Source organism: Telmatherina bonti (genome assembly GCF_933228915.1).
Source record: "Telmatherina bonti genome assembly, chromosome: 19".
Taxonomy (NCBI): domain Eukaryota; kingdom Metazoa; phylum Chordata; class Actinopteri; order Atheriniformes; family Telmatherinidae; genus Telmatherina; species Telmatherina bonti.
Window position 1 is genome coordinate 33414274 of NC_136617.1, and position 25649 is coordinate 33439922.

General features: G+C 45.0%; 1 protein-coding gene across 1 annotated transcript; it reads right to left on the reverse strand.

Moving 5' to 3' along the window:
* Positions 1-719: 719 nt before the first annotated feature.
* On the reverse strand, positions 720-15807 carry bzw2 (basic leucine zipper and W2 domains 2). Its single transcript, XM_079258529.1, has 12 exons — positions 15725-15807; positions 11496-11566; positions 9031-9207; positions 7761-7864; positions 7584-7649; positions 7133-7268; positions 6765-6874; positions 3721-3891; positions 3503-3649; positions 2057-2195; positions 1825-1947; positions 720-976 (listed from the first exon to the last, which is right to left on the reverse strand). The coding sequence occupies exons 2-12, from the start codon at positions 11557-11559 to the stop codon at positions 948-950; spliced, it is 1266 nt and encodes a 421-aa protein (XP_079114655.1). The 5' UTR covers positions 11560-11566; positions 15725-15807; the 3' UTR covers positions 720-947.
* Between the last annotated feature and the right edge of the window lie 9842 nt (positions 15808-25649).

A 25649-nucleotide genomic window follows, 5' to 3' on the forward strand; every position in this document is an offset into this window, starting at 1 on the left:
AATTGTTGTTTTTTGCTTGAGTTTTAAAAAGTTTTACTTGGAGATTCTGAAACAAATCTGATTCCATAGAGGACAAACCGTTCATTTCCTACCCGAAATATCCCACCCACTGACAGGTGCCATGATGAAGACATAACAGCAAATATTCACCTGTCTGCAGTCATGCCATCCCTGACTGGTGTAAATTTCACTCCAACTATAAAAAATGTCCTGTTGAAAGGAAAAAAAAGCATTCACATGTAAATTCTGCCTCATAGAATCTTTAAGCTTTTTTCAAAGCTTTTTTCTTGGTTTTCTCAGTGATGAACTGACAACTTTAGACATTTTTTAACGTAGCCAAAAACAGATAATTGTGTCACACATCAGTATAAGAATGTCATATAATCAAAACATGATAGTTTTATAATGTATTGAACATATAAATAACTATTTAAAGATGTTTAGAGAAGCAACACACAGATATTTCACACAAACATTCTCTATATGAACAATAGAAATGTTTCCGGTTAATAATATTTATCAGTTATTCTATTCATCAGTATTTGTGTGACGAGACTCTGATCCAGTGGATCCAAACAGAAAAAAACTGTTTTATATCTGCTTAAATTCATAAATTCAATAAATTCATGCCTAAATTTAACGTATGAAAAATAAAACTGGACCTTACACATTCACTTGTAAGACATGTGTCGGTATTAAAAGATGAGGATGTTGCCAAGTGACGTGGAAAATTAAGGTTTAATAAAATTTGTAAAACATCTAAACTCTAACAGAGAAGTTGTATTAATATTCTTGGACAGTGTTCAGGTTGATGGACTTGATCTGGACCGTCTCTAAGCGTGGGATGGATCCAGAATCCAGGCTCATGGTCATTTAATGGAGTCAGGCTGCTTCAGATCAGGGATGGGTCCATATCTGCTTCGCTTCTACACATTCAAACTCCTCCATTAACCTTCCTCCCCCTCTGACTCTGACTCTGAAATGAGAATAAAATGAAAGAAAGATCGCGCCATCTGGTGGCTACTAAGAAAAACACTTAAAGTCAAAGCATTCAAACATGAAAACAGAATAAAATGAAAGAAAACATGACAAAAATATACTTTTATGTGTAAATAACAATAAGATAAAAAGACAAATATAACAAGATTCCTGCTCACTTGATGCTTCCTAATAAAATTCACTGATCTGGTTTGATTTCAAGCTGCAGGAATTATGCATGAAGCAATAAATAATTCAATCCCTGAAAACATCCTGAGACAGTTTTTTTACATGAGATGGGGGGAAGCGTATGTGTGCAGACAGACAGACAGACAGACAGACAGACAGACAGACAGACAGACAGACAGACAGACAGACAGACAGACAGACAGACAGACAGACAGACAGATAGACAGATAGACAGATAGATAGATTTATATTCTTGGCTTTTTTTGTCTCATTTCGTCTCATTTCTTCCATAATATCTCAGTCATGTCAGTATTTTTTCTGATTTTATCTGAACTCTGGAAAATGATGACATCTGGAATCTTATTTATTGATACAGAAAATTATTTATTTGAACAGAAAGAAGTGATCCTATAGTATATAAAACTGATCCAGGAGAAGAAAATCTGAACTAGAAGGTGTAAAAACTCATCCCAGAGCAGATAAAAGTAATCTTATTCTCATTTAAAAACTAAGATACAGCTGATTCAGGAGAAGTAAAAAGTGATCCCAAAGCAAATTAAAGTAATTATTCTGATGAACTATCTGCACAGAAAAAGATCTGTTTTCTGGAATTTATCATTGTTTCTGAGAAAGAGGAAATTACTTTTTTTTTTTTACCTTCTTCAGCATTCTGGAGCCACTCAACAAACTTCTTCATCTGTTCCAAGAAAACACTCTTTCCTTTGGCAGCGTGAGCATCTTTGTACCATCTCAGGATCGCCTCTTCACTCAGGACATCAGCTGTGGGAGGAGAAGAGCAGTCAGTTCCACGTATGGATCCAAAACACAAAGACAAGATGGCAGAACGAGCAGTGAAGCTCAGATCCAGGTAAAGGTGGCGGATGCTGACCTTTGTAGAACAGCATCACAATTTTAGAGAAGGACTTCATGAAGTGGATGTTGTCGTAGCAGTACTCCTGGATCTTCAGAAGCAGAGCCAGTTCAGACTGACCCTGAGTGCTGAACACGGCCAGCAGAGGAGCGTAAAGCTGAAAGACACAACACACACTCCGTCAACAACATCATGACCTTCCAGTCGGATTCTTCTGTCTAGACGTACATTTCTGTCTCTTTCTGAGCTCCTAGATTTCTTCATTCGTTCCTAATCCTCCCCTTCTGTGTTCTTGTTCTGACTCGGCTTGATGTTCTGACCTGATTGAGATGACGGATCAGCTGAATGAAGCAAATGAAGAGCTAATTCTGTCATACTCACAATGGTTTGAACACAGGAACACAACAATCCGGACAGTCTACATCAACCCGATCCCTGTCTAGAAACTTAGGCTCTTAAAGTTCTCCTTGTTTTTCCCAAAAGTTCTCCTTTTGTTCCCGAAAGCTCTCCTTGTTTTTTCCCTGAAACTCTCCAGATGTTTTACTGAAGCTCTTCAGGTTTTTCCATGAAGTTCTCCAGATTTTTCTATAAGGATCTCTGTGTTTTTAGCTGAAGCTCTTCAGGGAACTCATTTATCAATCTTTTGCAGAAACCAATTCTATCCCATGAATTATATTTATAAATGGTTGTGCAAAAAGAATTTGGATTTATCAACCGCATGGAGGCCAGTCGTGCTCAGGTTAGTAAGTAAACAGCTGTTGGTAAATCCTTTTATGTTTTAAATTACCTGTCCGTGCCTCTTCATGGTCCTTTGCATTCACACATAGTTTTCCCAGCAATTCCCAGCAATTCCCAGCACCAGCGCAGAACTCTCCGTTGATCCGATTTTGAATTTTCCAAGAAAAATAAATGTGTTCTGCTCCGGAGAAAAGACGCATCTGACACAGATGGTGTGATGCCGCTCAGTGATGATCAAGTTGTGTAAAACAGCCTGGATTTTCACCATAATAGTAAGTAATGTAATTTTACAACACCGAGCCCAAATCCCAGAACTCTGAAAGGATCTGATCAGAACGGATTTCATTGATCAGATCAGCTGATTGTCTGATGACCTCGCAGTGGAAATATTTGATAATGTCAGATCAGTGATGATCACTTCTCACCGGTCTTTTTTTTTTATTTCTTTTTTTGGTTTATAAACCAATAAACATCCTTGTCTGTTTGTTTTCTAAAAATGAACTATCTGAGTAATTATTATTTTAGCTAAATCAAGATTGTGGATGCTGGATGCATACGCCCAGGAAGACATGTTCATGTAAACGTAGGTATTTTCCTATGTGGGAACGTTCTTGCGCACACATTATGTACACCTCTGTGCGTATGCACAGCTAATAAATGAGGCTGCAGGTGTCCCAGAGCAAAGTGGAAAGACTAAGTGATGATATAGAGGTATACAAGACCTACTTTGAGATGTTTGAGTGCCTGCTCTGTGACCAGCTCTTCCTTCTTGTTCCACTCCACAGCGTTCATCAGGCACGTCCACAGCAAGCCAATCACAGCCTGCTCCTGCAGCTCATTCCTCTTCATCTCCTCCTTCACATACATCACTATCTGAACACAGAAAGACACGGTTAAAGTGGGTTTGCAGGTCCAAGTTGCTGCTGTGTTCGTGTATCATGTACCTCTCTGATGGGACATTGTTGCGACAGGCGGCCCTGCAGCTCTTTCTGCAGCTCTTTGCGGGTTCCAAGGTTCTGCTGAACACGTAGGAAGTCGGACAGCTCCTTGAGCCCGGCTTCAGTGAAGAACTTTGAGAAATGTTCCACATTCTGCTTGTTTGGAGGAAACAACTCCTGGAGTCAGAAAACAAGATGAGACTCAGAGGTCAGGCAGCGTAGAACACCACAAACACATCCAGCCTGGGAGGTGGCACACACAGGCTTTAGGTTAACCTTTCTTTGTTTGATTTGAACCTTTATTCTCTCAGGTGATGAAGATCTTGACTGATGAGCACCTGATGGCTGATTATCTCTGAGTTGGTACTAAGGGGTATGAAGTGGACTGAGATAATCTCCCTCACACTGTTCCACCAGCAGCAGCCTGAAGCGTTGATCCTGACGGCAGGATGGATCCATGTTTTCATGATGTTTCCAGCAGATTCTGATCCTACCATGTGAATGTGGAGCTGAACTGGCGACTCATCAGACCAGCAACATTTTTTTTTTTTCATCTGAGGATACCGAGGTATTCTGGGAGTTTGCCTTGCATGATGATCAACATATACCAGTGTTGTGTATGAATTGCCAATGTTGTCCAGCCAAGTAGTGCATGCAGTGGTGAGCATAGAACGTATATGAAAGATGGACGGAGCCTCCGGCGGTTTAAAGTGAAGCCTATGCAGAAGTGCATAAAACTGCAGTTCCCCCTTCATCCACTGGGGGCTGCAAAACAGAGTAAATCCCCATAGACTCCCATGTTAAAAAGACCAACTTCACAGCAGAAATAAACATGTTTACAGCAGAAATAAACATGTTTACAGCCTGGTACAAAAATCCATTTTAGGTTTAATAGGTCAGGTTTACCTTCATGACAACTGTGGGGAGAGTGAATTTTTTTTTTTTTTTTTAAAGTAATTTAATCTCAAAGTTCGGCATATTTAGGGGCGTGTCCTTTTGATTGACAGGTACCCGATCTCCCGCTTCAAGTAAGAAGAACGTAGAACAACCGCGGTTTTTAGCCAGTTAACAACGTGACTTAGCTTTAGCCCGCTTACCTCCATTAGCTGGTTAGCTCCTGTTATCTCCGGGTTAGTTCGGTTAGCTCTTAGCTACAGAAAGCTCGGAGTTCGCTCGATGTCAATCATCCACCATGACGCTCACAGCCCCCCTCTCAGCTCCACCTCTTTGCCCATATTTGTATTGTCCGAGTGAGACGACACGCATGACGCTGCCAAGATGGTGATGGTAGGAACCGCCCACCGAGCTTCAATTCAGCTCTTCAGAAACTTACGGGTGACGTCACGGAGGCTCCGCCCATCTCTTTATATACAGTCTATGGTGGTGAGGGAGAAATTCAGCCTTTTTTATATGGTATGGTTTGTGGTATAAGATTATATTTTTATTTCATATAAAAGACAAGACACACTTATTAAAGGAGTTGAAACTCCTTATTGAGGAGGCTGCATGCTTGTAAGTGTGTATTTCTTTATTTACAAAAAATGTGAAACATAATTTATTTCTAAAATAAAACATTCCTGATGTTAAAGTCTTGTACATTAAATAAAATCTTATCATAAATCCATCCTTTTATGAACATTCTTTTGATCAGTGAACTGTCGGATGTAAAAAGTCTTGGTTCATCAATTTTAGCCTCAAAGTTTTGATAAAATCCTAAACTTTGTTTTCTCGACATTTACAACCAGTGTCAGACCTGTTAAACTTCTTTGTATTAGCTTAGGTTCAGCATGAAGTTTATTATCTGCTGCAGAGAAAGCAGTCGCATAAAGGACTGTATCATCTGCATATAAATACAGACGTGGCCATCATCTTTACTATGTTCTGGATCCGTGGTTGTCAACCTTTTTTCAACATTATACCTCTGAGGAATCATTTCTCAGCCAAGTATCCCCAAACCACCTAACCAGGTGTTAGTTTACCTTTAGTTGAAGGGCCAACATGCAGAACAATCTAATCTCCGGTAGGTCGGACCGGTTAAATAACACCATAATAACCTATCAATAACAAAAACTCCAAATTTCTCCTTGTTTCAGTACAAAAATCACAACACCATAATCAAAGGACTGTCCTTTGAGAAAACAACACAACTAGACATTTGGCCATCCATGTCTGGACATTTTTTGGAAAAGATAAACCATTTCCTTTTTAAAAAATACTCTTTGTCCTAAAAGACGAACCTATATATCTAAAACTCAGAGTAGACATAATGATCTTAATAACCCTATTATAAAATAGCATTTGGAGCACATAAACCTCTGCAAAGCAGTTCATTTCCACCATATTGTGATTTCCACCGTATGTTATAGTTCTACAGTCATTTTATATTCATGTGTGGAGCAGCAGCAGCTCAGGAGGTAGAGCAGGTCTTCCTCATGTCCCTGGGCAAGGCATTACACCCTCCTTGCTTCCAGTGTCAGAGTTGCTGGTGTATGAATGCAAATTAATGTTTCAGCTGGCGGGCTTTGGTTTCCACATTTCCTTCAGTGTTAGCTGTGGCTACAATGTAGCTTAGCATCACTGTATATGACTGAGAGGGGAATGGATGATGGATTCAACTTAAAGCGTGCCTTGAAAAGGGCTGTATAAATCCAATCCATAATATAAAACACTACATACATTGGTCATAAATCAAGTATCTTTGCTATATTGCGTTTGTTGCATGTTTACATCCATATTTGTTCTCTTGCAGTGATGAAAAGTTGCTCCTGTTCTGGATGGTAGAATCCCCTGAAAACAGTCCTAAAAATCCTTCATAACATTCCTGAATCCAGATGGTGATCTAGATCATTCCAAATCTGAATGAAATCTAAGTTAGACAGAGACCCGTTCTGAAGAATAACAATCCTGAGAGTCCCTCCAGGAGGTTTTGTGTATAGTTGTTGACAAACAGACAGATCAACACCAGCTCAAACATAACCTCTTTAGTGCTGGACCTGAAATTAATGGAGAAAAAAACCAAAGTTTCAGGAACATTTTTCCTGTTTTCTCACCAGAAGCCTCTTGTCGAGGTTGGCCTTCCTCAGCGATGATGTTACAGAGTTTGGATCTTTCTCTGCAATCCATGCTTTGAACATCTTCACTGCAAATGATGCAGAAATGCCTGAAAATAAAGAGCTCATAATCAATCAGGAGTCTTTTATTTTTCAAAACAAAGAAAATCTATAAATCCACACAACTTTTTTTTTTTATTATTGTTTTTTTCATTAATTTATTTATTGTGATGCGATTTAGGGTACACAGAGAAGAAGAATCTGGTTTGTGTTTGTCTCAGCATTAGACTCGGAAACATCTCACAGAGAAGATCTGTGTGAGGCGTTTCAGAGTCTCATGCCTTTTGTTAGCGTTACATTTTTCTCACCTTCTTTGACCACACTCTCCGTGAAGAGGCTGGTGATGATGGGAGGTGGGAGCGTGCCACTGGCCAGCAGGATGCCAGTGAGTATAGCCAGTTTGGTCTGCTCTGACTCACTGAAGGCCTTCAGGAAGAGCAACAGCTGCACGAAACAAGACTTATTATTGCAGCGAACATACAGCAGTCCTGCATGGATGCAACTAAGCTAACACTGGTGCCCATCAACCTACACACATACTGTATATACAACACACACACATATACATACATATATACTTATGTGTGTGTGTATTGCTCTGCTTCTCTTTATTTAGAACTAGTCATAAAGACTCAACTAGACTTCATTAAAGACATTAAAATTCATCCATATGAGAGCAACTTCCAGTTTCTCTGAAAACGAAGTACTTTGGTTTGTGTGGAAGATAAAGAGCACGACAGCTTCTTACGGAGGTTTTACCTTTTTGATTTCCTCCTCAAAGGCCTTCTCCAGATACTTGTACCTCCTGATGAGCTTGCTAAATACCTGCAGTTACAAGACAGACAGAGGTGTGGAGCTAAAACCGGTCTGGTGGTATGATGTTAAACCCTGTCCTCTTACTGGTTCTGGATCAGAGACATGGAAGTGCTGGTTTACCTGAGCATGCAGACGGAGAGCAGCATGGCTTTCCTCCGAGGTGAACACACAGTACGCCGTTACCTTGGTCCTGTCACCTTCATCAACACGAGTCCCTCCAGGAGCTGAGGAAGAGGAGGATCTCCGGTCAGATGTAGCCATCCATCCATCCACCCATCCATTCATCTATCAACCCATTCGTCCATTCATTTATTCATCCATTCATCCACCCATCCACCCATCCATTCATCTATCAACCCATTCGTCCATTCATTTATTCATCCATTCATCCACCCATCCATCCATCCATCCATCTATCAACCCATTTGTCCATTTATTTATTCATCCATTTATCCATCCATCCATCCATCCATCCATGCATTCATCCATCCATCCATCCATCCATCCATGCACCCATCCATCCGTCCATCCATCTATCCATTTCTACATCCATCCATTCATCCACCCATCCATCCATCCATCCATCCATCCATCCATCCATACATCATCATCCATCCGTTCATCCATCCATCCATCCATCAATGCATCCATCCATGCATCCATCCATCCATTTGTCAATCTGTCCTTCCATTCATCCAACCATTCATCCATCTGTCTATCGTCCATTCATCCATCCTTCCATCCATCCATCCGTCCATCCATCTATCCATCCATTTGTCCATCCATCTATCCATTTCTACATCCATCCATCTTTCATCCATCATCCATTCATTCATCCACCCATCCATCCATCCATCCATCCATCAATGTGTCCATCTGTCCATCCATCCATACATCCATCATCCATCCATCCATCCATCCATCCATCCATGCATCCATCCATCCATTTGTCAATCTGTCCTTCCATTCATCCAACCATTCATCCATCTGTCTATCCATCCATTCATCCATCCATCCATCCATCCATCCATCAATGCATCCATCCATGCATCCATCCATCCATTTGTCAATCTGTCCTTCCATTCATCCAACCATTCATCCATCTGTCTATCCATCCATTCATCCATCCTTCCATCCATCCATCCATTCGTCCATCCATCCATCCATCAATTCATCCATCCATCCATCCATCCATCTATTTGTCCATCTGTCCTTCCATTCATCCAACCATTCATCCATCCGTCTATCCATCCATCCATCCATCCATCCATCCGTCCATCCATCCATCCATCCATCCATCCATCCATCCACCCATGACTTAGCTTTAGCCCGTCATGGGTGGATGGATCCATCCATCCATCCATCCACCTGTTACCATGGTGACACCCACCGAGCATGCTCCCTGCGATGAGGATGTCGAACAGGGTGTCGGCATAGCGCCTGTAGTCCAGTCGGGAGCCAGTGACATCCAGAAATTTGGCTACAGCATCCAGGTCTCCTCCAGATTCATTAAGACCGGCCACGATAGTGTCACGGAACACTGTTGGCTCGAACTTCTCCTTTTCATCTGCAGCAGGAGATTAAAGGAGCAATCAGTCAATAATTACATGAAATTTGATATTAAAAAAAGACTCATCCTGACAGAATGACATTAGTACATTTATTTACTGAAGACATTAACTATAAATCACATAAATACAAATCACATGACGAACAAACAAATGAAAGTTCAGGAAGGAAACAGGTGTGATCTCTGACATATCAAATCTCTGTCTATTGAATCAATATATCGTAACATGATCAAAGTGGTAATTTACATCCTTACAAGACAAGAATCAGGGTTTTTAGCCAAGTTTTTATCATAACATGATGTAAAAGGTCTCTGCACGGTATGTATCACATATGATACATACAGCATTACAGGGCAACCTGTAATGCTGTATGTATGTAATGTAAATTAAATCATTGATAATTAGTTTAATTTGATTTAATGGAGTTAGAATATCCCTGAATTAACAGGTTCTTATAATCCAAAGATATTTTTAAGAATTATGAAAGGTTATTGCTCATTATCAGATGGTCCGTGATAAATTTTTTAAAAAGTAGTGGTCGTTGACGTTTTAAAAACCTTCCAGTCATTGCAAATAGTATCTAAATACTAGAATCTGCCACAAAACTGCATTTTTAATACCAGCAACTTTCTGTTTTTAGTATTTTTGCAGTTTTTAACCATTTTCATAGGTGCTTTAATTGTTATTGAGCTAATAATGTCCTACTATTTTTCATTTATCATTAAAAAAAAACGATAGAACAAAGGATCGTGTGTTAGGAAACATATATAAACTGTATTGTAAATATAGATGTTTTTTAGGATGTAGTTTTGTCCTTATCATTATAGTATTGATTATCTTTTAATCACCCCAGAATATTACTGGGTTTTGTTTGTTTGCTTGTTTTTTTAGTGTAAAGTCAGGCAGTGTCTGAAATGATCATGTGATGACATCCAGCAGCTGTGCAGAACATTCCCTCTGCCCCTCGCCCCAGAGCCCATCCGGACTGCCTGCTTTCCATGAATTAACACGGCCCAGTATAGATGTCACCTGGTGGCATCTATACATGACACCGACCCCAATCACAAGCCCTGAAGAGAAGGCAGTTCCCGCTCAGGCTTGGTGGTGGAACAAACTGTCATCATCCACAGCGAAAGGCGATGAGTAAAGGCACAAATGCTGGACTGTGACACGAAGCAGCAAGAGGAGGGAGGACTTTATAAGTGCTGAAATTAAACGCCTTTGTTTAGTTCAGTGATGTCAAGTGATAAATGTCTGGATGCAGTTTTTATATTAAAAAAAAAAAAAAAAAAAAACTCTGCCTCATTGTGTTGGTGCTGGGAACACAGTGGGTGAGAAAGCTGCACTATGTTCTTCTGAGTAAAATAACATGTAAAATAAAAGAATGTTTAACCTATTATTTAATTAAATCATGCAGTATTATAATCACATCTGCTGGTGATGTAGCTGTTCCATCCTGTTTCTGGTCCTGAAGGAGGTTTTCCATCCTTTTTCTGGTCCTGATGGAGGTTTTCCATCCTGATTCTGGTCCTGATGGAGGTTTTCCATCCTGATTCTGGTCCTGATGGAGGTTTTCCATCCTGTTTCTGGTCCTGAAGGAGGTTTTCCATCCTGTTTCTGGTCCTGATGGAGGTTTTCCATCCTGATTCTGGTCCTGATGGAGGTTTTCCATCCTGATTCTGGTCCTGATGGAGGTTTTCCATCCTGTTTCTGGTCCTGATGGAGGTTTTCCTTCCTGGTTCTGGTCCTGATGGAGGTTTTCCTTCCTGGTTCTGGTCCTGATGGAGGTTTTCCTTCCTGGTTCTGGTCCTGATGGAGGTTTTCCTTCCTGGTTCTGGTCCTGATGGAGGTTTTCCTTCCTGGTTCTGGTCCTGATGGAGGTTTTCCTTCCTGGTTCTGGTCCTGATGGAGGTTTTCCTTCCTGGTTCTGGTCCTGATGGAGGTTTTCCATCCTGGTTCTGGTCCTGATGGAGGTTTTTCTTCCTGGCTCTGGTCCTGACGGAGGTTTTGGTCTCCACTGTCTTCTTGTACAACTCGGGATGAATGATGAAATCAAACAGCAAACTGGATGCAACCCGTTGGTTTCCTTCAGTCTACCCATCTCCATGTAGACTCACCACCAACATCCTGAACATGCATTTTTATCATCTGTCAATTCATATAATATCTGCAACTGTAGTAACATGTTTGTATCACTGGAGCTTTGTTGAAGAGAAGAACAACATCTTGGCACAACTCACACTGCAGAAGACCAGTATACCTGCAAACCTTCTCTGGTACTTACCCCTTTTCCTCGTCTTAAACCTCTGGCCTGTGAGCACTGGCTTCTGCTGCTTACTGGTACTCATACAAGTCCTGAAAGCAGCGATGCAGAGAGACAGTTATACTCTTCTGATGGAAACATACAGATGCAAACTGTCCGTAGGAGAATCACTAAACCCAGATTACAATACCTGAACAGGTCAAAGTGTATTACGTTGAAACAGAACACACACAGTCATAGCATTTGGAAAATATCTATATATCATCATGATTCCATTCATTGACTGACTGGATTTTTTCTTTTTGAAAAAAAAGGTGTCCATGAAGCTGCAGCAAAAACTGAAAGTGATCAAAATAAAAATATATTCTCATCATCAACTTTATTTGTGTTGACTTCCTGTTTATTCAACCAATCACGTGGTTGCATGGAGACATGATGAAGACGACTCGCTGAAGTTCACACTGAGCATCAGAACGAGGAAGAAACGAGATTTAAGCGACTGTGGCAGGTTGTTGGTCTGAGTATGTACTGGGATTTTCACACACAAACATCTCCAGGGTTTCCAGAGAAGGTCTGAAGAACAGAAACATCCAGCAGCAGCAGTTTGTCTGGACCAGAAGGTCAGGTTGATGTCGAAGGTCAGAGGAGACTGGTCAGACTGGTTGGAGATGATAGAAAGACAACAGGAAGTCCAGTAAGCACTGGTTCCAACCAGAACATCATGTCTGAACACACAACCCGTCCAGCCTGGAAGCAGATGGTCTCCAGCAGCAGAAGACCACACCGGGTTCCCTCCTGTCAGTAAGAACAGGAAACTGAGGCTACAATTCCCACAGACTCACCAGAACTGGACAATAGAAGATGGAGAAACGTTGCTGCTCTGATGAGTCTCCAGTTCAGCTCCACATTCACATGGTAGGATCAGAATCTGCTGGAAACATCATGACAACATGGATCCATCCTGCCGTCAGGATCAACGCTTCAGGCTGCTGCTGGTGGAATGGTGGGGGGAGGTTTTCTGGTCCCACTTTGGTCCCCTTAGTACCAACATGACCTGGTTTAACCTCCACAGCCTACCTGAGTCCTGCTGCTGACCATGTCCATCCCTTTCTGAGCACAGTGTAGCATCTTCTGATGGAAACTTCCAGCAGGATGATGCACCATGTCACAAAGCTCACATCATCTCCACCATGATGATGAGTTCACTGTCCTCCAACGGCCTCCACAGTCACCTGATCTACATCCAGCAGAGCAACTTTGGGAGATTCTCATCACGATGAGGTGGAACGGGAGATTCTCATCATGATGAAGTGGAACGGGAGATTCTCATGGTGATGAGGTGGAACGGGAGATTCTCATGGTGATGAGGTGGAACGGGAGATTCTCATGGTGATGAGGTGGAACGGGAGATTCTCATCATGATGAGGTGGAACGGGAGATTCTCATGGTGATGAGGTGGAACGGGAGATTCTCATGGTGATGAGGTGGAACGGGAGATTCTCATGGTGATGAGGTGGAACGGGAGATTCTCATGGTGATGAGGTGGAACGGGAGATTCTCATGGTGATGAGGTGGAACGGGAGATTCTCATGGTGATGAGGTGGAACGGGAGATTCTCATGGTGATGAGGTGGAACAGGAGATTCCCATGGTGATGAGGTGGAACGGGAGATTCTCATGGTGATGAGGTGGAACGGGAGATTCTCATGGTGATGAGGTGGAACGGGAGATTCTCATCATGATGAGGTGGAACGGGAGATTCTCATCATGATGAGGTGGAACGGGAGATTCTCATGGTGATGAGGTGGAACGGGAGATTCTCATCATGATGAGGTGGAACGGGAGATTCTCATGGTGATGAGGTGGAATGGGAGATTCTCATGGTGATGAGGTGGAACGGGAGATTCTCATCATGATGAGGTGGAACGGGAGATTCTCATGGTGATGAGGTGGAACGGGAGATTCTCATCATGATGAGGTGGAACGGGAGATTCTCATGGTGATGAGGTGGAACGGGAGATTCTCATCATGATGAGGTGGAACGGGAGATTGTCATCATGATGAGGTGGAACGGGAGATTCTCATGGTGATGAGGTGGAACGGGAGATTCTCATGGTGATGAGGTGGAACGGGAGATTCTCATGGTGATGAGGTGGAACGGGAGATTCTCATCATGATGAGGTGGAACGGGAGATTCTCATCATGATGAGGTGGAACGGGAGATTCTCATCATGATGAAGTGGAACGGGAGATTCTCATCATGATGAGGTGGAACGGGAGATTCTCATCATGATGAGGTGGAACGGGAGATTCTCATGGTGATGAGGTGGAACGGGAGATTCTCATCATGATGAGGTGGAACGGGAGATTCTCATCATGATGAGGTGGAACGGGAGATTCTCATCGTGATGAGGTGGAACGGGAGATCATCATGATGAGGTGGAACGGGAGATTCTCATCATGATGAGGTGGAACGGGAGATTCTCATCATGATGAGGTGGAACGGGAGATTCTCATGGTGATGAGGTGGAACGGGAGATTCTCATCGTGATGAGGTGGAACGGGAGATTCTCATCGTGATGAGGTGGAACGGGAGATTCTCATGGTGATGAGGTGGAACGGGAGATTCTCATCATGATGAGGTGGAACGGGAGATTCTCATGGTGATGAGGTGGAACGGGAGATTCTCATCATGATGAGGTGGAACGGGAGATTGTCATCATGATGAGGTGGAACGGGAGATTCTCATCGTGATGAGGTGGAATGGGAGATCATCATGATGAGGTGGAACGGGAGATTCTCATCATGATGAGGTGGAACGGGAGATTCTCATCGTGATGAAGTGGAACGGGAGATTCTCATGGTGATGAGGTGGAACGGGAGATTCTCATCGTGATGAGGTGGAATGGGAGATTCTCATCATGATGAGGTAGAACGGGAGATTCTCATGGTGATGAGGTGGAACGGGAGATTCTCATCATGATGAGGTGGAACGGGAGATTCTCATCATGATGAGGTGGAACGGGAGATTGTCATCGTGATGAGGTGGAACGGGAGATTCTCATGGTGATGAGGTGGAACGGGAGATTCTCATCATGATGAGGTGGAACGGGAGATTCTCATCGTGATGAGGTGGAACGGGAGATTCTCATCATGATGAGGTGGAACGGGAGATTGTCATCGTGATGAGGTGGAACGGGAGATTCTCATGGTGATGAGGTGGAACGGGAGATTCTCATGGTGATGAGGTGGAACGGGAGATTCTCATCATGATGAGGTGGAACGGGAGATTCTCATCATGGACGTGCAGCAACCGTGTGATGCTTCATGTCAATATGGAGCAACATCTCAGAGGAATGTTTTTAACATCTTGTTAAAACTATCACATCAAGAATTAAAGCAGTTCTGAAAGATAAAGGGGTCCCACCTGGTCATAGAAGTGGACATTTCTAAACAGGAATGCCGTAAAGGTAAAGTAATGGGGTGTGTTACTATGGCAACTGCTCTCCACTTCATTGCTGACATGTCCAGCTCCCTCCATTACCTTTCTTCCAACACTGAAACTCAGCTCAGTTAATGGTGAACAATGAAGCCTGTCTAGTATCAAAATGGCTTGTCTACTTAGAGGACAAATTTCTCAGTGATCAACTGAACTAAAAACTGTTTGGGATTCACTGTCTGTCATCCATCAGCTAGCAAGCTAACTGCTAGCTGTATGCTGAAACTCATCTGCTGCAATCAGACACAGAAAGACACAAGATGCAACTCCAACTCATAGAGGTTACTAATTCATGATTGCACAGGTCTTCTCTGGGGTTTTACAGATAGCTGTAGTCCAGACATGCGGAGTGACACTTACAGAATGGCCTGTAGGTGAGTAAACAAGGCTTACAGTGATATGTAATTATGAGCATACAATGGAAACCAGCCAAATGTGGGTTTCAAATGACATCTATGCACAGTTGCCTACATGCAACCGGATGAGGTTGTGTAAGCGTTAAGTCTCTTTTATAACTGCTATAACAGTCAGTGATTACAAATCTGTCAACAGATTTACTGTTAACTTCTAATTCAAACCAGCAGGAATAATGGAGGTAGAGAATTAAGGTCAGGTTGGAGAAGCAGACATGTAAAATACAAGCCTTTCATTTGAAACAGTGCTTCACCAGACACCTCATCTACTTCAACCTCACATCTATGTCAGGAAATACAGTTTTACAAAAAAGTGAGGAGTTGAAAGCACATGCTTACCAGCAGTGAGTTCCTTGTGGCCTGTAAGTAGGTTGAAGTGCATCGACTGACTGAGTGTTGCTCTGCCTGCCAACCTTTTGCTCTGCTCTATATATAGTGGGCTCATCCCTGGCGTCTAAACCTGCTTTTACCCAGGCCCTCTACATGTGTCATGTTACTCACAGACTTTGGCCACTCTGTGTAGATCATTCTCTCTTTCACTGTCAATCATGCATTTATGTACCATACGCTCACATGCAGGGTGTTAATAACAGTTAATAAAATACAGCTTTATGCAAAGTGAGCTGGAAGAGAAACCATGTTGACCGAGCTGCGAGGCAAGGTTAACAGCTAGCAGCTGGGTCATGGATTACAGCACTTTCTAATCCAGCCAAAGCAATCCTCATTGTCTCTGTGTGTCTGACTCTTTCTCTCAAACCCCCCTTGTTCTCCAGAGTACAAAGTCTATCATCCCAGTGCACATGGATAGCCTCTTCAGTCGGAGGGCCACAGTTACTCCATAACCTCCAGTATAATGAGTTTGTAATGATGCGATAGCTTCTTGTCTCCCCAGACTAAATCTCTTTTTCACTGATGTACATTATGTATAATGAACAGATTTTTTTTTTTTAATCCTTTTCAAGCAATATTCACTTATGCACAATGCAGACACTATATCTAATATTTAAACAAATAAAAACGCTGGAAAAAAATAACTTTGTAAATGAACATGATAAAATTATGTAAATATTTTCCATTTAATCAATAATAATTTTATAATGATCAAATTGTACAAAATTATTATTGTTATTGTTGTTGATGTTGTTGTTGTTATTATTATTATTCTTATTATTATCATTATTATTATTATTATTATTATTATTATTATTATTATTATTATTATTATTATTATTATTATTATTATCCCATGATGCATTAAACTTGTAAATGGGGATTTTGCTGGACCTTTTCTTCTTTTTTTTTTGGTAAAAGTCTGTTTCCAAATGTTTGGTTGCTTGTTAAAGTCTCATTCTTCGGTGTTGCCAGCTCTACATTCAGGACACTAGAGGGCAGCGTTTCCCGGTGCGTGTACTGGAGAAGCCATAACCTGATAGAAGCCTTGTACCCAAGACGACAACATTTGGTTTTATTGCATTCACTGTAAATTTGCTCACAAGTTGTTTTGTTTGCTTTTATTATCTAACTGGGATTCTGGGTCTTGACTTTTCTTATCCATTAAGCTCTTTCTTGTATTTTGAGGTTATGGTCTGATCTGAACTGGCAGTTTGAACTCATCTTTAAAGCCAGGGAAATGACACGATGAACATCCAGTCGTGATGCATTGAATTTCTGGATGGTTTTCAGCCCTTCTGGATGAGTTCCTGTGGGATCACAGGGACCGCCGGCATCGTGACACAAGCAGCAGGTTTGTTTGCTGATTGTTGGTGGAGTCACAACTCTGTCCTTCCTATTGTTATGTTTCACCCACTCCAGACAGTAGCAAAGCATAAAAGCTCGATCTCAAATTTCTGTTTTCAGAGATGTAAAAATTGTCGGATGCTCGGCTGTATCGGATAACTTGGATGGTCTTCTTTCAAGCCCACCAGGCTTTTTTTTCACAACTTCTCTGTATCGCCTGCTTGATGATGTGATGCTACAAAAAAAACAGCTTTTTAGGGTAATTGGAGATGATTTTTACAGCAAAAGAAGGAAAGAAAACACTAGCTGTGTGCAACAATAAGGCTTGAGATGGACAGTTTTTAGTGGATTTATTTTCAGTGCTATCAAAGAGGAGCACAAGAAGTTGGAGTGAAGTCATTGTCAGAAAGCCCTGGGAAAGGCTTGTAAGGTGACACCTTGGGTCTTAGAGGCAAAGCTTCAGTAGGATGAAGGAGGAGAGCTGGCTTTGTGTGACTACTGTATGATTTGGATAATGGACATGGACATACATCATGACGGTGAGCTCATCCTGCTGTAGACCTGCCGAGGAACCCAAAGCAGCCCTGGGCTCTGACATTAGAGATAAAATGGATTTTATTTTGTCCCATGAGGGGAAATTCCAGCTGTGACAGAAGCAAAAAGAGCATCTTTAAAAAATAACAAGTTTTGAAAACGGCCAAAGTAAAGTTTCAAAGCTTGGGAGGCGAGTAGTTCTCTTCCTGGTTGTTGGTTTGATTCCCATCATGGTGAGTCATAAGGTGACTCTTAAAACGCTAGATCTTTGGCACCCCCAAGCGCTACCACCCACTGTATATCATCAACAGCTTCTCAGGAACGGTGAGTAACTCTGAGGGGTAAAGTGTGATCAATATCCGACTTTTCATGTGGTCTACAGACGCTTTCCAGCATCTCTATCCCATCCAGGAGGTTTACAGTCCAGCCGCAAAATGTACTGTTCATTCAGACTCTGTGTGATAAATACACATTGAGCCATGATGACATCATTAATTATCACATTTTCATCATACTAAATATCAATATCCCTACCATGTTGCTAAGGTACCTCTATTTTGACCTTAAAAGGATGACTGTGCCACTTGCTGTCAAACTTTCCACTTTCCACCATGAGCGTAAATTGACAGTGATGTCCATTCACGAGCAACCAAGTGAGCAGAAAAGAAGGAAAATGTTGGTCCTCTATGTCTGGAATAAATTATTTTTAATGCACTTGGTGCCAAAATCTAGTTGAGTAGAAGTTTGTTTTGTGCAGATAGTCAGTAAATATTGTGTAAGTAATTGCCAAACAAAAAAAAAGGTTGTGTGTGTGTTTCTGTTTATTTCAGTGCCAATTTTTTTTCTCCTGAAATTCCAGACTTGACAGAATGATCTGTAGATGAGGAAAAAGCTTGGTCATTGTTGATCTGTGAAATAAAGTAATACATTTCCTTCTGTTGTTTTGGTCGGCCCTTGTGGTGCCGTATCAATACATTCGTGTTAGATCATCTGAAACTGGGGATGCCCTGATAATAGATGTCTGGATGTTGACTAGGAATCAAAGGATTCAGTTACTACATGTAGTTTTATTCTAAAAAAACTAAGAAAAAGTTTTTAGAAGAAAACTTTTCAGCTCCTTTTCTCTTAGCAGTGACCCCTAATCACTCGCAGAGGACTGAAACAGGACCGTCATGCCACAGTTCACCAGCTGTTTTCATCTTGGCTTCAAACACAGCTGGACCCATTGACAATAGTTAGCTCTTCGTCTTTTACGTGATCTCCCTGTTTTAGCCTGTTACTGTTCCTGGTGGTTTCTCCAGGTCCAACTAGCCTTTCCAACCTTCGTCAAGACACTTCCAGATTTTCCCAACACAGCACTTCACTCTCAGACTGCAGGTTACTTGTTGTTCTTAAAGATTGCACAAGCAGAACCTTCATTCATCAGATCCAGTAAGAAAACCAGCCTCCAGACTGGTTTCAGGAACCAGAATCTTCAGTCACCAGACCCCAGTCTGGAACCAGCCTCTGGACCGGTTTCAGGAACCAGAATCTTCAGTTATCGGACCCCAGTCTGGAACCAGCCTCTGGACCGGTTTCAGGAACCAGAATCTTCAGTTATCGGACCCCAGTCTGGGACCAGCCTCTGGACCGGTTTCAGGGACCAGAATCTTCAGTCATTGGACCCCAGTCTGGAACAAGCCTCTGGACCGGTTTAAGGAACCAGAATCTTCAGTTATCGGACCCCAGTCTGGAACCAGCCTCTGGACCGGTTTCAGGAACCAGAATCTTCAGTTATCGGACCCCAGTCTGGAACCAGCCTCTGGACCGGTTTCAGGAACCAGAATCTTCAGTTATCGGACCCCAGTCTGGAACCAGCCTCCAGACTGGTTTCAGGAAGCTGAACCTTCAGTTACCAGACCCCAGTCTGGAACCAGCCTCAGGACCGGTTTCAGGAACCAGAATCTTCAGTCATCGGACCCCAGTCTGGAACCAGCCTCTGGACTGGTTTCAGGAAGCTGAACCTACGGTCATCAGACCCCAGTCTGGAACCAGCCTCTGGACCGGTTTCAGGAACCAGAATCTTCAGTCATCGGACCCCAGTCTGGAACCAGCCTCTGGACTGGTTTCAGGAAGCTGAACCTACGGTCATCAGACCCCAGTCTGGAACCAGCCTCTGGACCGGTTTCAGGAACCAGAATCTTCAGTTATCGAACCCCAGTCTGGAACCAGCCTCTGGACCGGTTTCAGGAACCAGAATCTTCAGTTATCGGACCGCAGTCTGGAACCAGCCTCTGGACTGGTTTCAGGAACCAGAATCTTCAGTCATCGGACCCCAGTCTGGAACCAGCCTCCGGACTGGTTTCAGGAAGCTGAACCTACGGTCATCAGACCCCAGTCTGGAACCAGCCTCTGGACCGGTTTCAGGAACCAGAATCTTCAGTCATCGGACCCCAGTCTGGAACCAGCCTCTGGACCGGTTTCAGGAACCAGAATCTTCAGTCATCGGACCCCAGTCTGGAACCAGCCTCTGGACCAGTTTCAGGAACCAGAACCTTCAGTTATCGGACCCCAGTCTGGAACCAGCCTCTGGACTGGTTTCAGGAAGCTGAACCTACGGTCATCAGACCCCAGTCTGGAACCAGCCTCTGGACTGGTTTCAGGAACCAGAATCTTCAGTCATCGGACCCCAGTATGGAACCAGCCTCTGGACTGGTTTCAGGAACCAGAATCTTCAGTCATCGGACCCCAGTCTGGAACCAGCCTCTGGACTGGTTTCAGGAAGCAGAACCTTCAGTTATCAGACCCCAGTCTGGAACCAGCCTCTGGACCGGTTTCAGGAACCAGAATCTTCAGTTATCAGACCCCAGTCTGGAACCAGCCTCTGGACTGATTTCAGGAACCAGAACCTTCAGTTACCAGACCCCAGTCTGGAACCAGCCTCTGGACCGGTTTCTGGAACCAGAATCTTCAGTTACCGGACCCCAGTCTGGAACCAGCCTCCAGACTGGTTTCAGGAAGCTGAACCTTCAGTTACCAGACCCCAGTCTGGAACCAGCCTCAGGACCGGTTTCAGGAACCACAATCTTCAGTCATCGGACCCCAGTCTGGAACCAGCCTCTGGACTGGTTTCAGGAAGCTGAACCTACGGTCATCAGACCCCAGTCTGGAACCAGCTTCTGGACCGGTTTAAGGAACCAGAATCTTCAGTCATCGGACCCCAGTCTGGAACCAGCCTCCAGACTGGTTTCAGGAAGCTGAACCTACGGTCATCAGACCCCAGTCTGGAACCAGCCTCTGGACCGGTTTCAGGAACCAGAATCCTCAGTCATCGGACCCCAGTCTGGAACCAGCCTCTGGACTGGTTTCAGGAAGCTGAACCTACGGTCATCAAACCCCAGTCTGGAACCAGCCTCTGGACCGGTTTCAGGAACCAGAATCTTCAGTTATCGAACCCCAGTCTGGAACCAGCCTCTGGACCGGTTTCAGGAACCAGAATCTTCAGTTATCGGACCGCAGTCTGGAACCAGCCTCTGGACTGGTTTCAGGAACCAGAATCTTCAGTCATCGGACCCCAGTCTGGAACCAGCCTCCGGACTGGTTTCAGGAAGATGAACCTACGGTCATCAGACCCCAGTCTGGAACCAGCCTCTGGACCGGTTTCAGGAACCAGAATCTTCAGTCATCGGACCCCAGTCTGGAACCAGCCTCTGGACCGGTTTCAGGAACCAAAATCTTCAGTTATCGGACCCCAGTCTGGAACCAGCCTCTGGACCAGTTTCAGGAACCAGAATCTTCAGTCATCGGACCCCAGTCTGGAACCAGCCTCTGGACCGGTTTCAGGAACCAGAATCTTCAGTCATCGGACCCCAGTATGGAACCAGCCTCTGGACCAGTTTCAGGAACCAGAACCTTCAGTTATCGGACCCCAGTCTGGAACCAGCCTCTGGACTGGTTTCAGGAAGCTGAACCTACGGTCATCAGACCCCAGTCTGGAACCAGCCTCTGGACTGGTTTCAGGAACCAGAATCTTCAGTTATCGGACCCCAGTCTGGAACCAGCCTCCAGACTGGTTTCAGGAAGCTGAACCTACGGTCATCAGACCCCATTCTGGAACCAGCCTCTGGACCAGTTTCAGGAGCCAGAATCTTCAGTCATCGGACCCCAGTCTGGAACCAGCCTCTGGACTGGTTTCAGGAAGCTGAACCTACAGTCAACAGACCCCAGTCTGGAACCAGCTTCTGGACCGGTTCAAGGAACCAGAATCTTCAGTTATCGAACCCCAGTCTGGAACCAGCCTCTGGACTGGTTTCAGGAACCAGAACCTTCAGTTACCAGACCCCAGTCTGGAACCAGCCTCTGGACCGGTTTCTGGAACCAGAATCTTCAGTTATCGGACCCCAGTCTGGAACCAGCCTCTGGACCGGTTTCAGGAACCAGAATCTTCAGTTACGGGACCCCAGTCTGGAACCAGCCTCTGGACCGGTTTCAGGAACCAGAATCTTCAGTCATCGGACCCCAGTCTGGAACCAGCCTCTGGACCGGTTTCAGGAACCAGAATCTTCAGTTATCGGACCCCAGTCTGGAACCAGCCTCTGGACCGGTTTCAGGAACCAGAATCTTCAGTTATCGGACCCCAGTCTGGAACCAGCCTCTGGATCGGTTTCAGGAACCAGAATCTTCAGTTATCGGACCCCAGTCTGGAACCAGCCTCCAGACTGGTTTCAGGAAGCTGAACCTTCAGTTACCAGACCCCAGTCTGGAACCAGCCTCAGGACCGGTTTCAGGAACCAGAATCTTCAGTCATCGGACCCCAGTCTGGAACCAGCCTCTGGACCGGTTTCAGGAACCAGAATCTTCAGTCATCGGACCCCAGTATGGAACCAGCCTCTGGACCGGTTTCAGGAACCAGAACCTTCAGTTATCGGACCCCAGTCTGGAACCAGCCTCTGGACTGTTTTCAGGAAGCTGAACCTACGGTCATCAGACCCCAGTCTGGAACCAGCCTCTGGACCGGTTTCAGGAACCAGAATCTTCAGTTATCGGACCCCAGTCTGGAACCAGCCTCTGGACCGGTTTCAGGAACCAGAATCTTCAGTCATCGGACCCCAGTCTGGAACCAGCCTCTGGACCGGTTTCAGGAACCAGAATCTTCAGTTATCGGACCCCAGTCTGGAACCAGCCTCTGGACCAGTTTCAGGAGCCAGAATCTTCAGTCATCGGACCCCAGTCTGGAACCAGCCTCTGGACTGGTTTCAGGAAGCTGAACCTACAGTCAACAGACCCCAGTCTGGAACCAGCTTCTGGACCGGTTCAAGGAACCAGAATCTTCAGTTATCGAACCCCAGTCTGGAACCAGCCTCTGGACTGGTTTCAGGAACCAGAACCTTCAGTTACCAGACCCCAGTCTGGAACCAGCCTCTGGACCGGTTTCTGGAACCAGAATCTTCAGTTATCGGACCCCAGTCTGGAACCAGCCTCTGGACCGGTTTCAGGAACCAGAATCTTCAGTTACGGGACCCCAGTCTGGAACCAGCCTCTGGACCGGTTTCAGGAACCAAAATCTTCAGTTATCGGACCCCAGTCTGGAACCAGCCTCTGGACCGGTTTCAGGAACCAGAATCTTCAGTCATCGGACCCCAGTCTGGAACCAGCCTCTGGACCGGTTTCAGGAACCAGAATCTTCAGTCATCGGACCCCAGTATGGAACCAGCCTCTGGACCAGTTTCAGGAACCAGAACCTTCAGTTATCGGACCCCAGTCTGGAACCAGCCTCTGGACTGGTTTCAGGAAGCTGAACCTACGGTCATCAGACCCCAGTCTGGAACCAGCCTCTGGACTGGTTTCAGGAACCAGAATCTTCAGTTATCGGACCCCAGTCTGGAACCAGCCTCCAGACTGGTTTCAGGAAGCTGAACCTACGGTCATCAGACCCCAGTCTGGAACCAGCCTCTGGACCAGTTTCAGGAGCCAGAATCTTCAGTCATCGGACCCCAGTCTGGAACCAGCCTCTGGACTGGTTTCAGGAAGCTGAACCTACAGTCAACAGACCCCAGTCTGGAACCAGCTTCTGGACCGGTTCAAGGAACCAGAATCTTCAGTTATCGAACCCCAGTCTGGAACCAGCCTCTGGACTGGTTTCAGGAACCAGAACCTTCAGTTACCAGACCCCAGTCTGGAACCAGCCTCTGGACCGGTTTCTGGAACCAGAATCTTCAGTTATCGGACCCCAGTCTGGAACCAGCCTCTGGACCGGTTTCAGGAACCAGAATCTTCAGTTACGGGACCCCAGTCTGGAACCAGCCTCTGGACCGGTTTCAGGAACCAGAATCTTCAGTCATCGGACCCCAGTCTGGAACCAGCCTCTGGACCGGTTTCAGGAACCAGAATCTTCAGTTATCGGACCCCAGTCTGGAACCAGCCTCTGGACCGGTTTCAGGAACCAGAATCTTCAGTTATCGGACCCCAGTCTGGAACCAGCCTCTGGATCGGTTTCAGGAACCAGAATCTTCAGTTATCGGACCCCAGTCTGGAACCAGCCTCCAGACTGGTTTCAGGAAGCTGAACCTTCAGTTACCAGACCCCAGTCTGGAACCAGCCTCAGGACCGGTTTCAGGAACCAGAATCTTCAGTCATCGGACCCCAGTCTGGAACCAGCCTCTGGACTGGTTTCAGGAAGCTGAACCTAAGGTCATCAGACCCCAGTCTGGAACCAGCTTCTGGACCGGTTTAAGGAACCAGAATCTTCAGTCATCGGACCCCAGTCTGGAACCAGCCTCCAGACTGGTTTCAGGAAGCTGAACCTACGGTCATCAGACCCCAGTCTGGAACCAGCCTCTGGACCGGTTTCAGGAACCAGAATCTTCAGTCATCGGACCCCAGTCTGGAACCAGCCTCTGGACCGGTTTCAGGAAGCTGAGCCTACGGTCATCAGACCCCAGTCTGGAACCAGCCTCTGGACCGGTTTCAGGAACCAGAATCTTCAGTTATCGAACCCCAGTCTGGAACCAGCCTCTGGACCGGTTTCAGGAACCAGAATCTTCAGTTATCGGACCCCAGTCTGGAACCAGCCTCTGGACTGGTTTCAGGAACCAGAATCTTCAGTCATCGGACCCCAGTCTGGAACCAGCCTCTGGACCGGTTTCAGGAACCAGAATCTTCAGTCATCGGACCCCAGTCTGGAACCAGCCTCTGGACCGGTTTCAGGAACCAGAATCTTCAGTTACCGGACCCCAGTCTGGAACCAGCCTCTGGACCGGTTTCAGGAACCAGAATCTTCAGTCATCGGACCCCAGTCTGGAACCAGCCTCTGGACCGGTTTCAGGAACCAGAATCTTCAGTCATCGGACCCCAGTCTGGAACCAGCCTCTGGACTGGTTTCAGGAAGCTGAACCTACGGTCATCAGACCCCAGTCTGGAACCAGCCTCTGGACCGGTTTCAGGAACCAGAATCTTCAGTTATCGGACCCCAGTCTGGAACCAGCCTCTGGACCGGTTTCAGGAACCAGAATCTTCAGTCATCGGACCCCAGTCTGGAACCAGCCTCTGGACCGGTTTCAGGAACCAGAATCTTCAGTTATCGGACCCCAGTCTGGAACCAGCCTCCAGACTGGTTTCAGGAAGCTGAACCTACGGTCATCAGACCCCAGTCTGGAACCAGCCTCTGGACCAGTTTCAGGAGCCAGAATCTTCAGTCATCGGACCCCAGTCTGGAACCAGCCTCTGGACTGGTTTCAGGAAGCTGAACCTACAGTCAACAGACCCCAGTCTGGAACCAGCTTCTGGACCGGTTCAAGGAACCAGAATCTTCAGTTATCGAACCCCAGTCTGGAACCAGCCTCTGGACTGGTTTCAGGAACCAGAACCTTCAGTTACCAGACCCCAGTCTGGAACCAGCCTCTGGACCGGTTTCTGGAACCAGAATCTTCAGTTATCGGACCCCAGTCTGGAACCAGCCTCTGGACCGGTTTCAGGAACCAGAATCTTCAGTTACGGGACCCCAGTCTGGAACCAG

Coding starts and splice junctions, on each gene's coding strand:
- bzw2 (XM_079258529.1), bottom strand. CDS start 11,559: ATGAGTACCAGTAAGCAGCAGAAGCCAGTGCTCACAGGCCAGAGGTTT. Junction 3,650..3,720: donor AACAATGTCCCATCAGAGAG/GTACATGATACA, acceptor TTCTGTGTTCAG/ATAGTGATGTATGTGAAGGA. Junction 1,948..2,056: donor TGTGATGCTGTTCTACAAAG/GTCAGCATCCGC, acceptor CTCCTCCCACAG/CTGATGTCCTGAGTGAAGAG.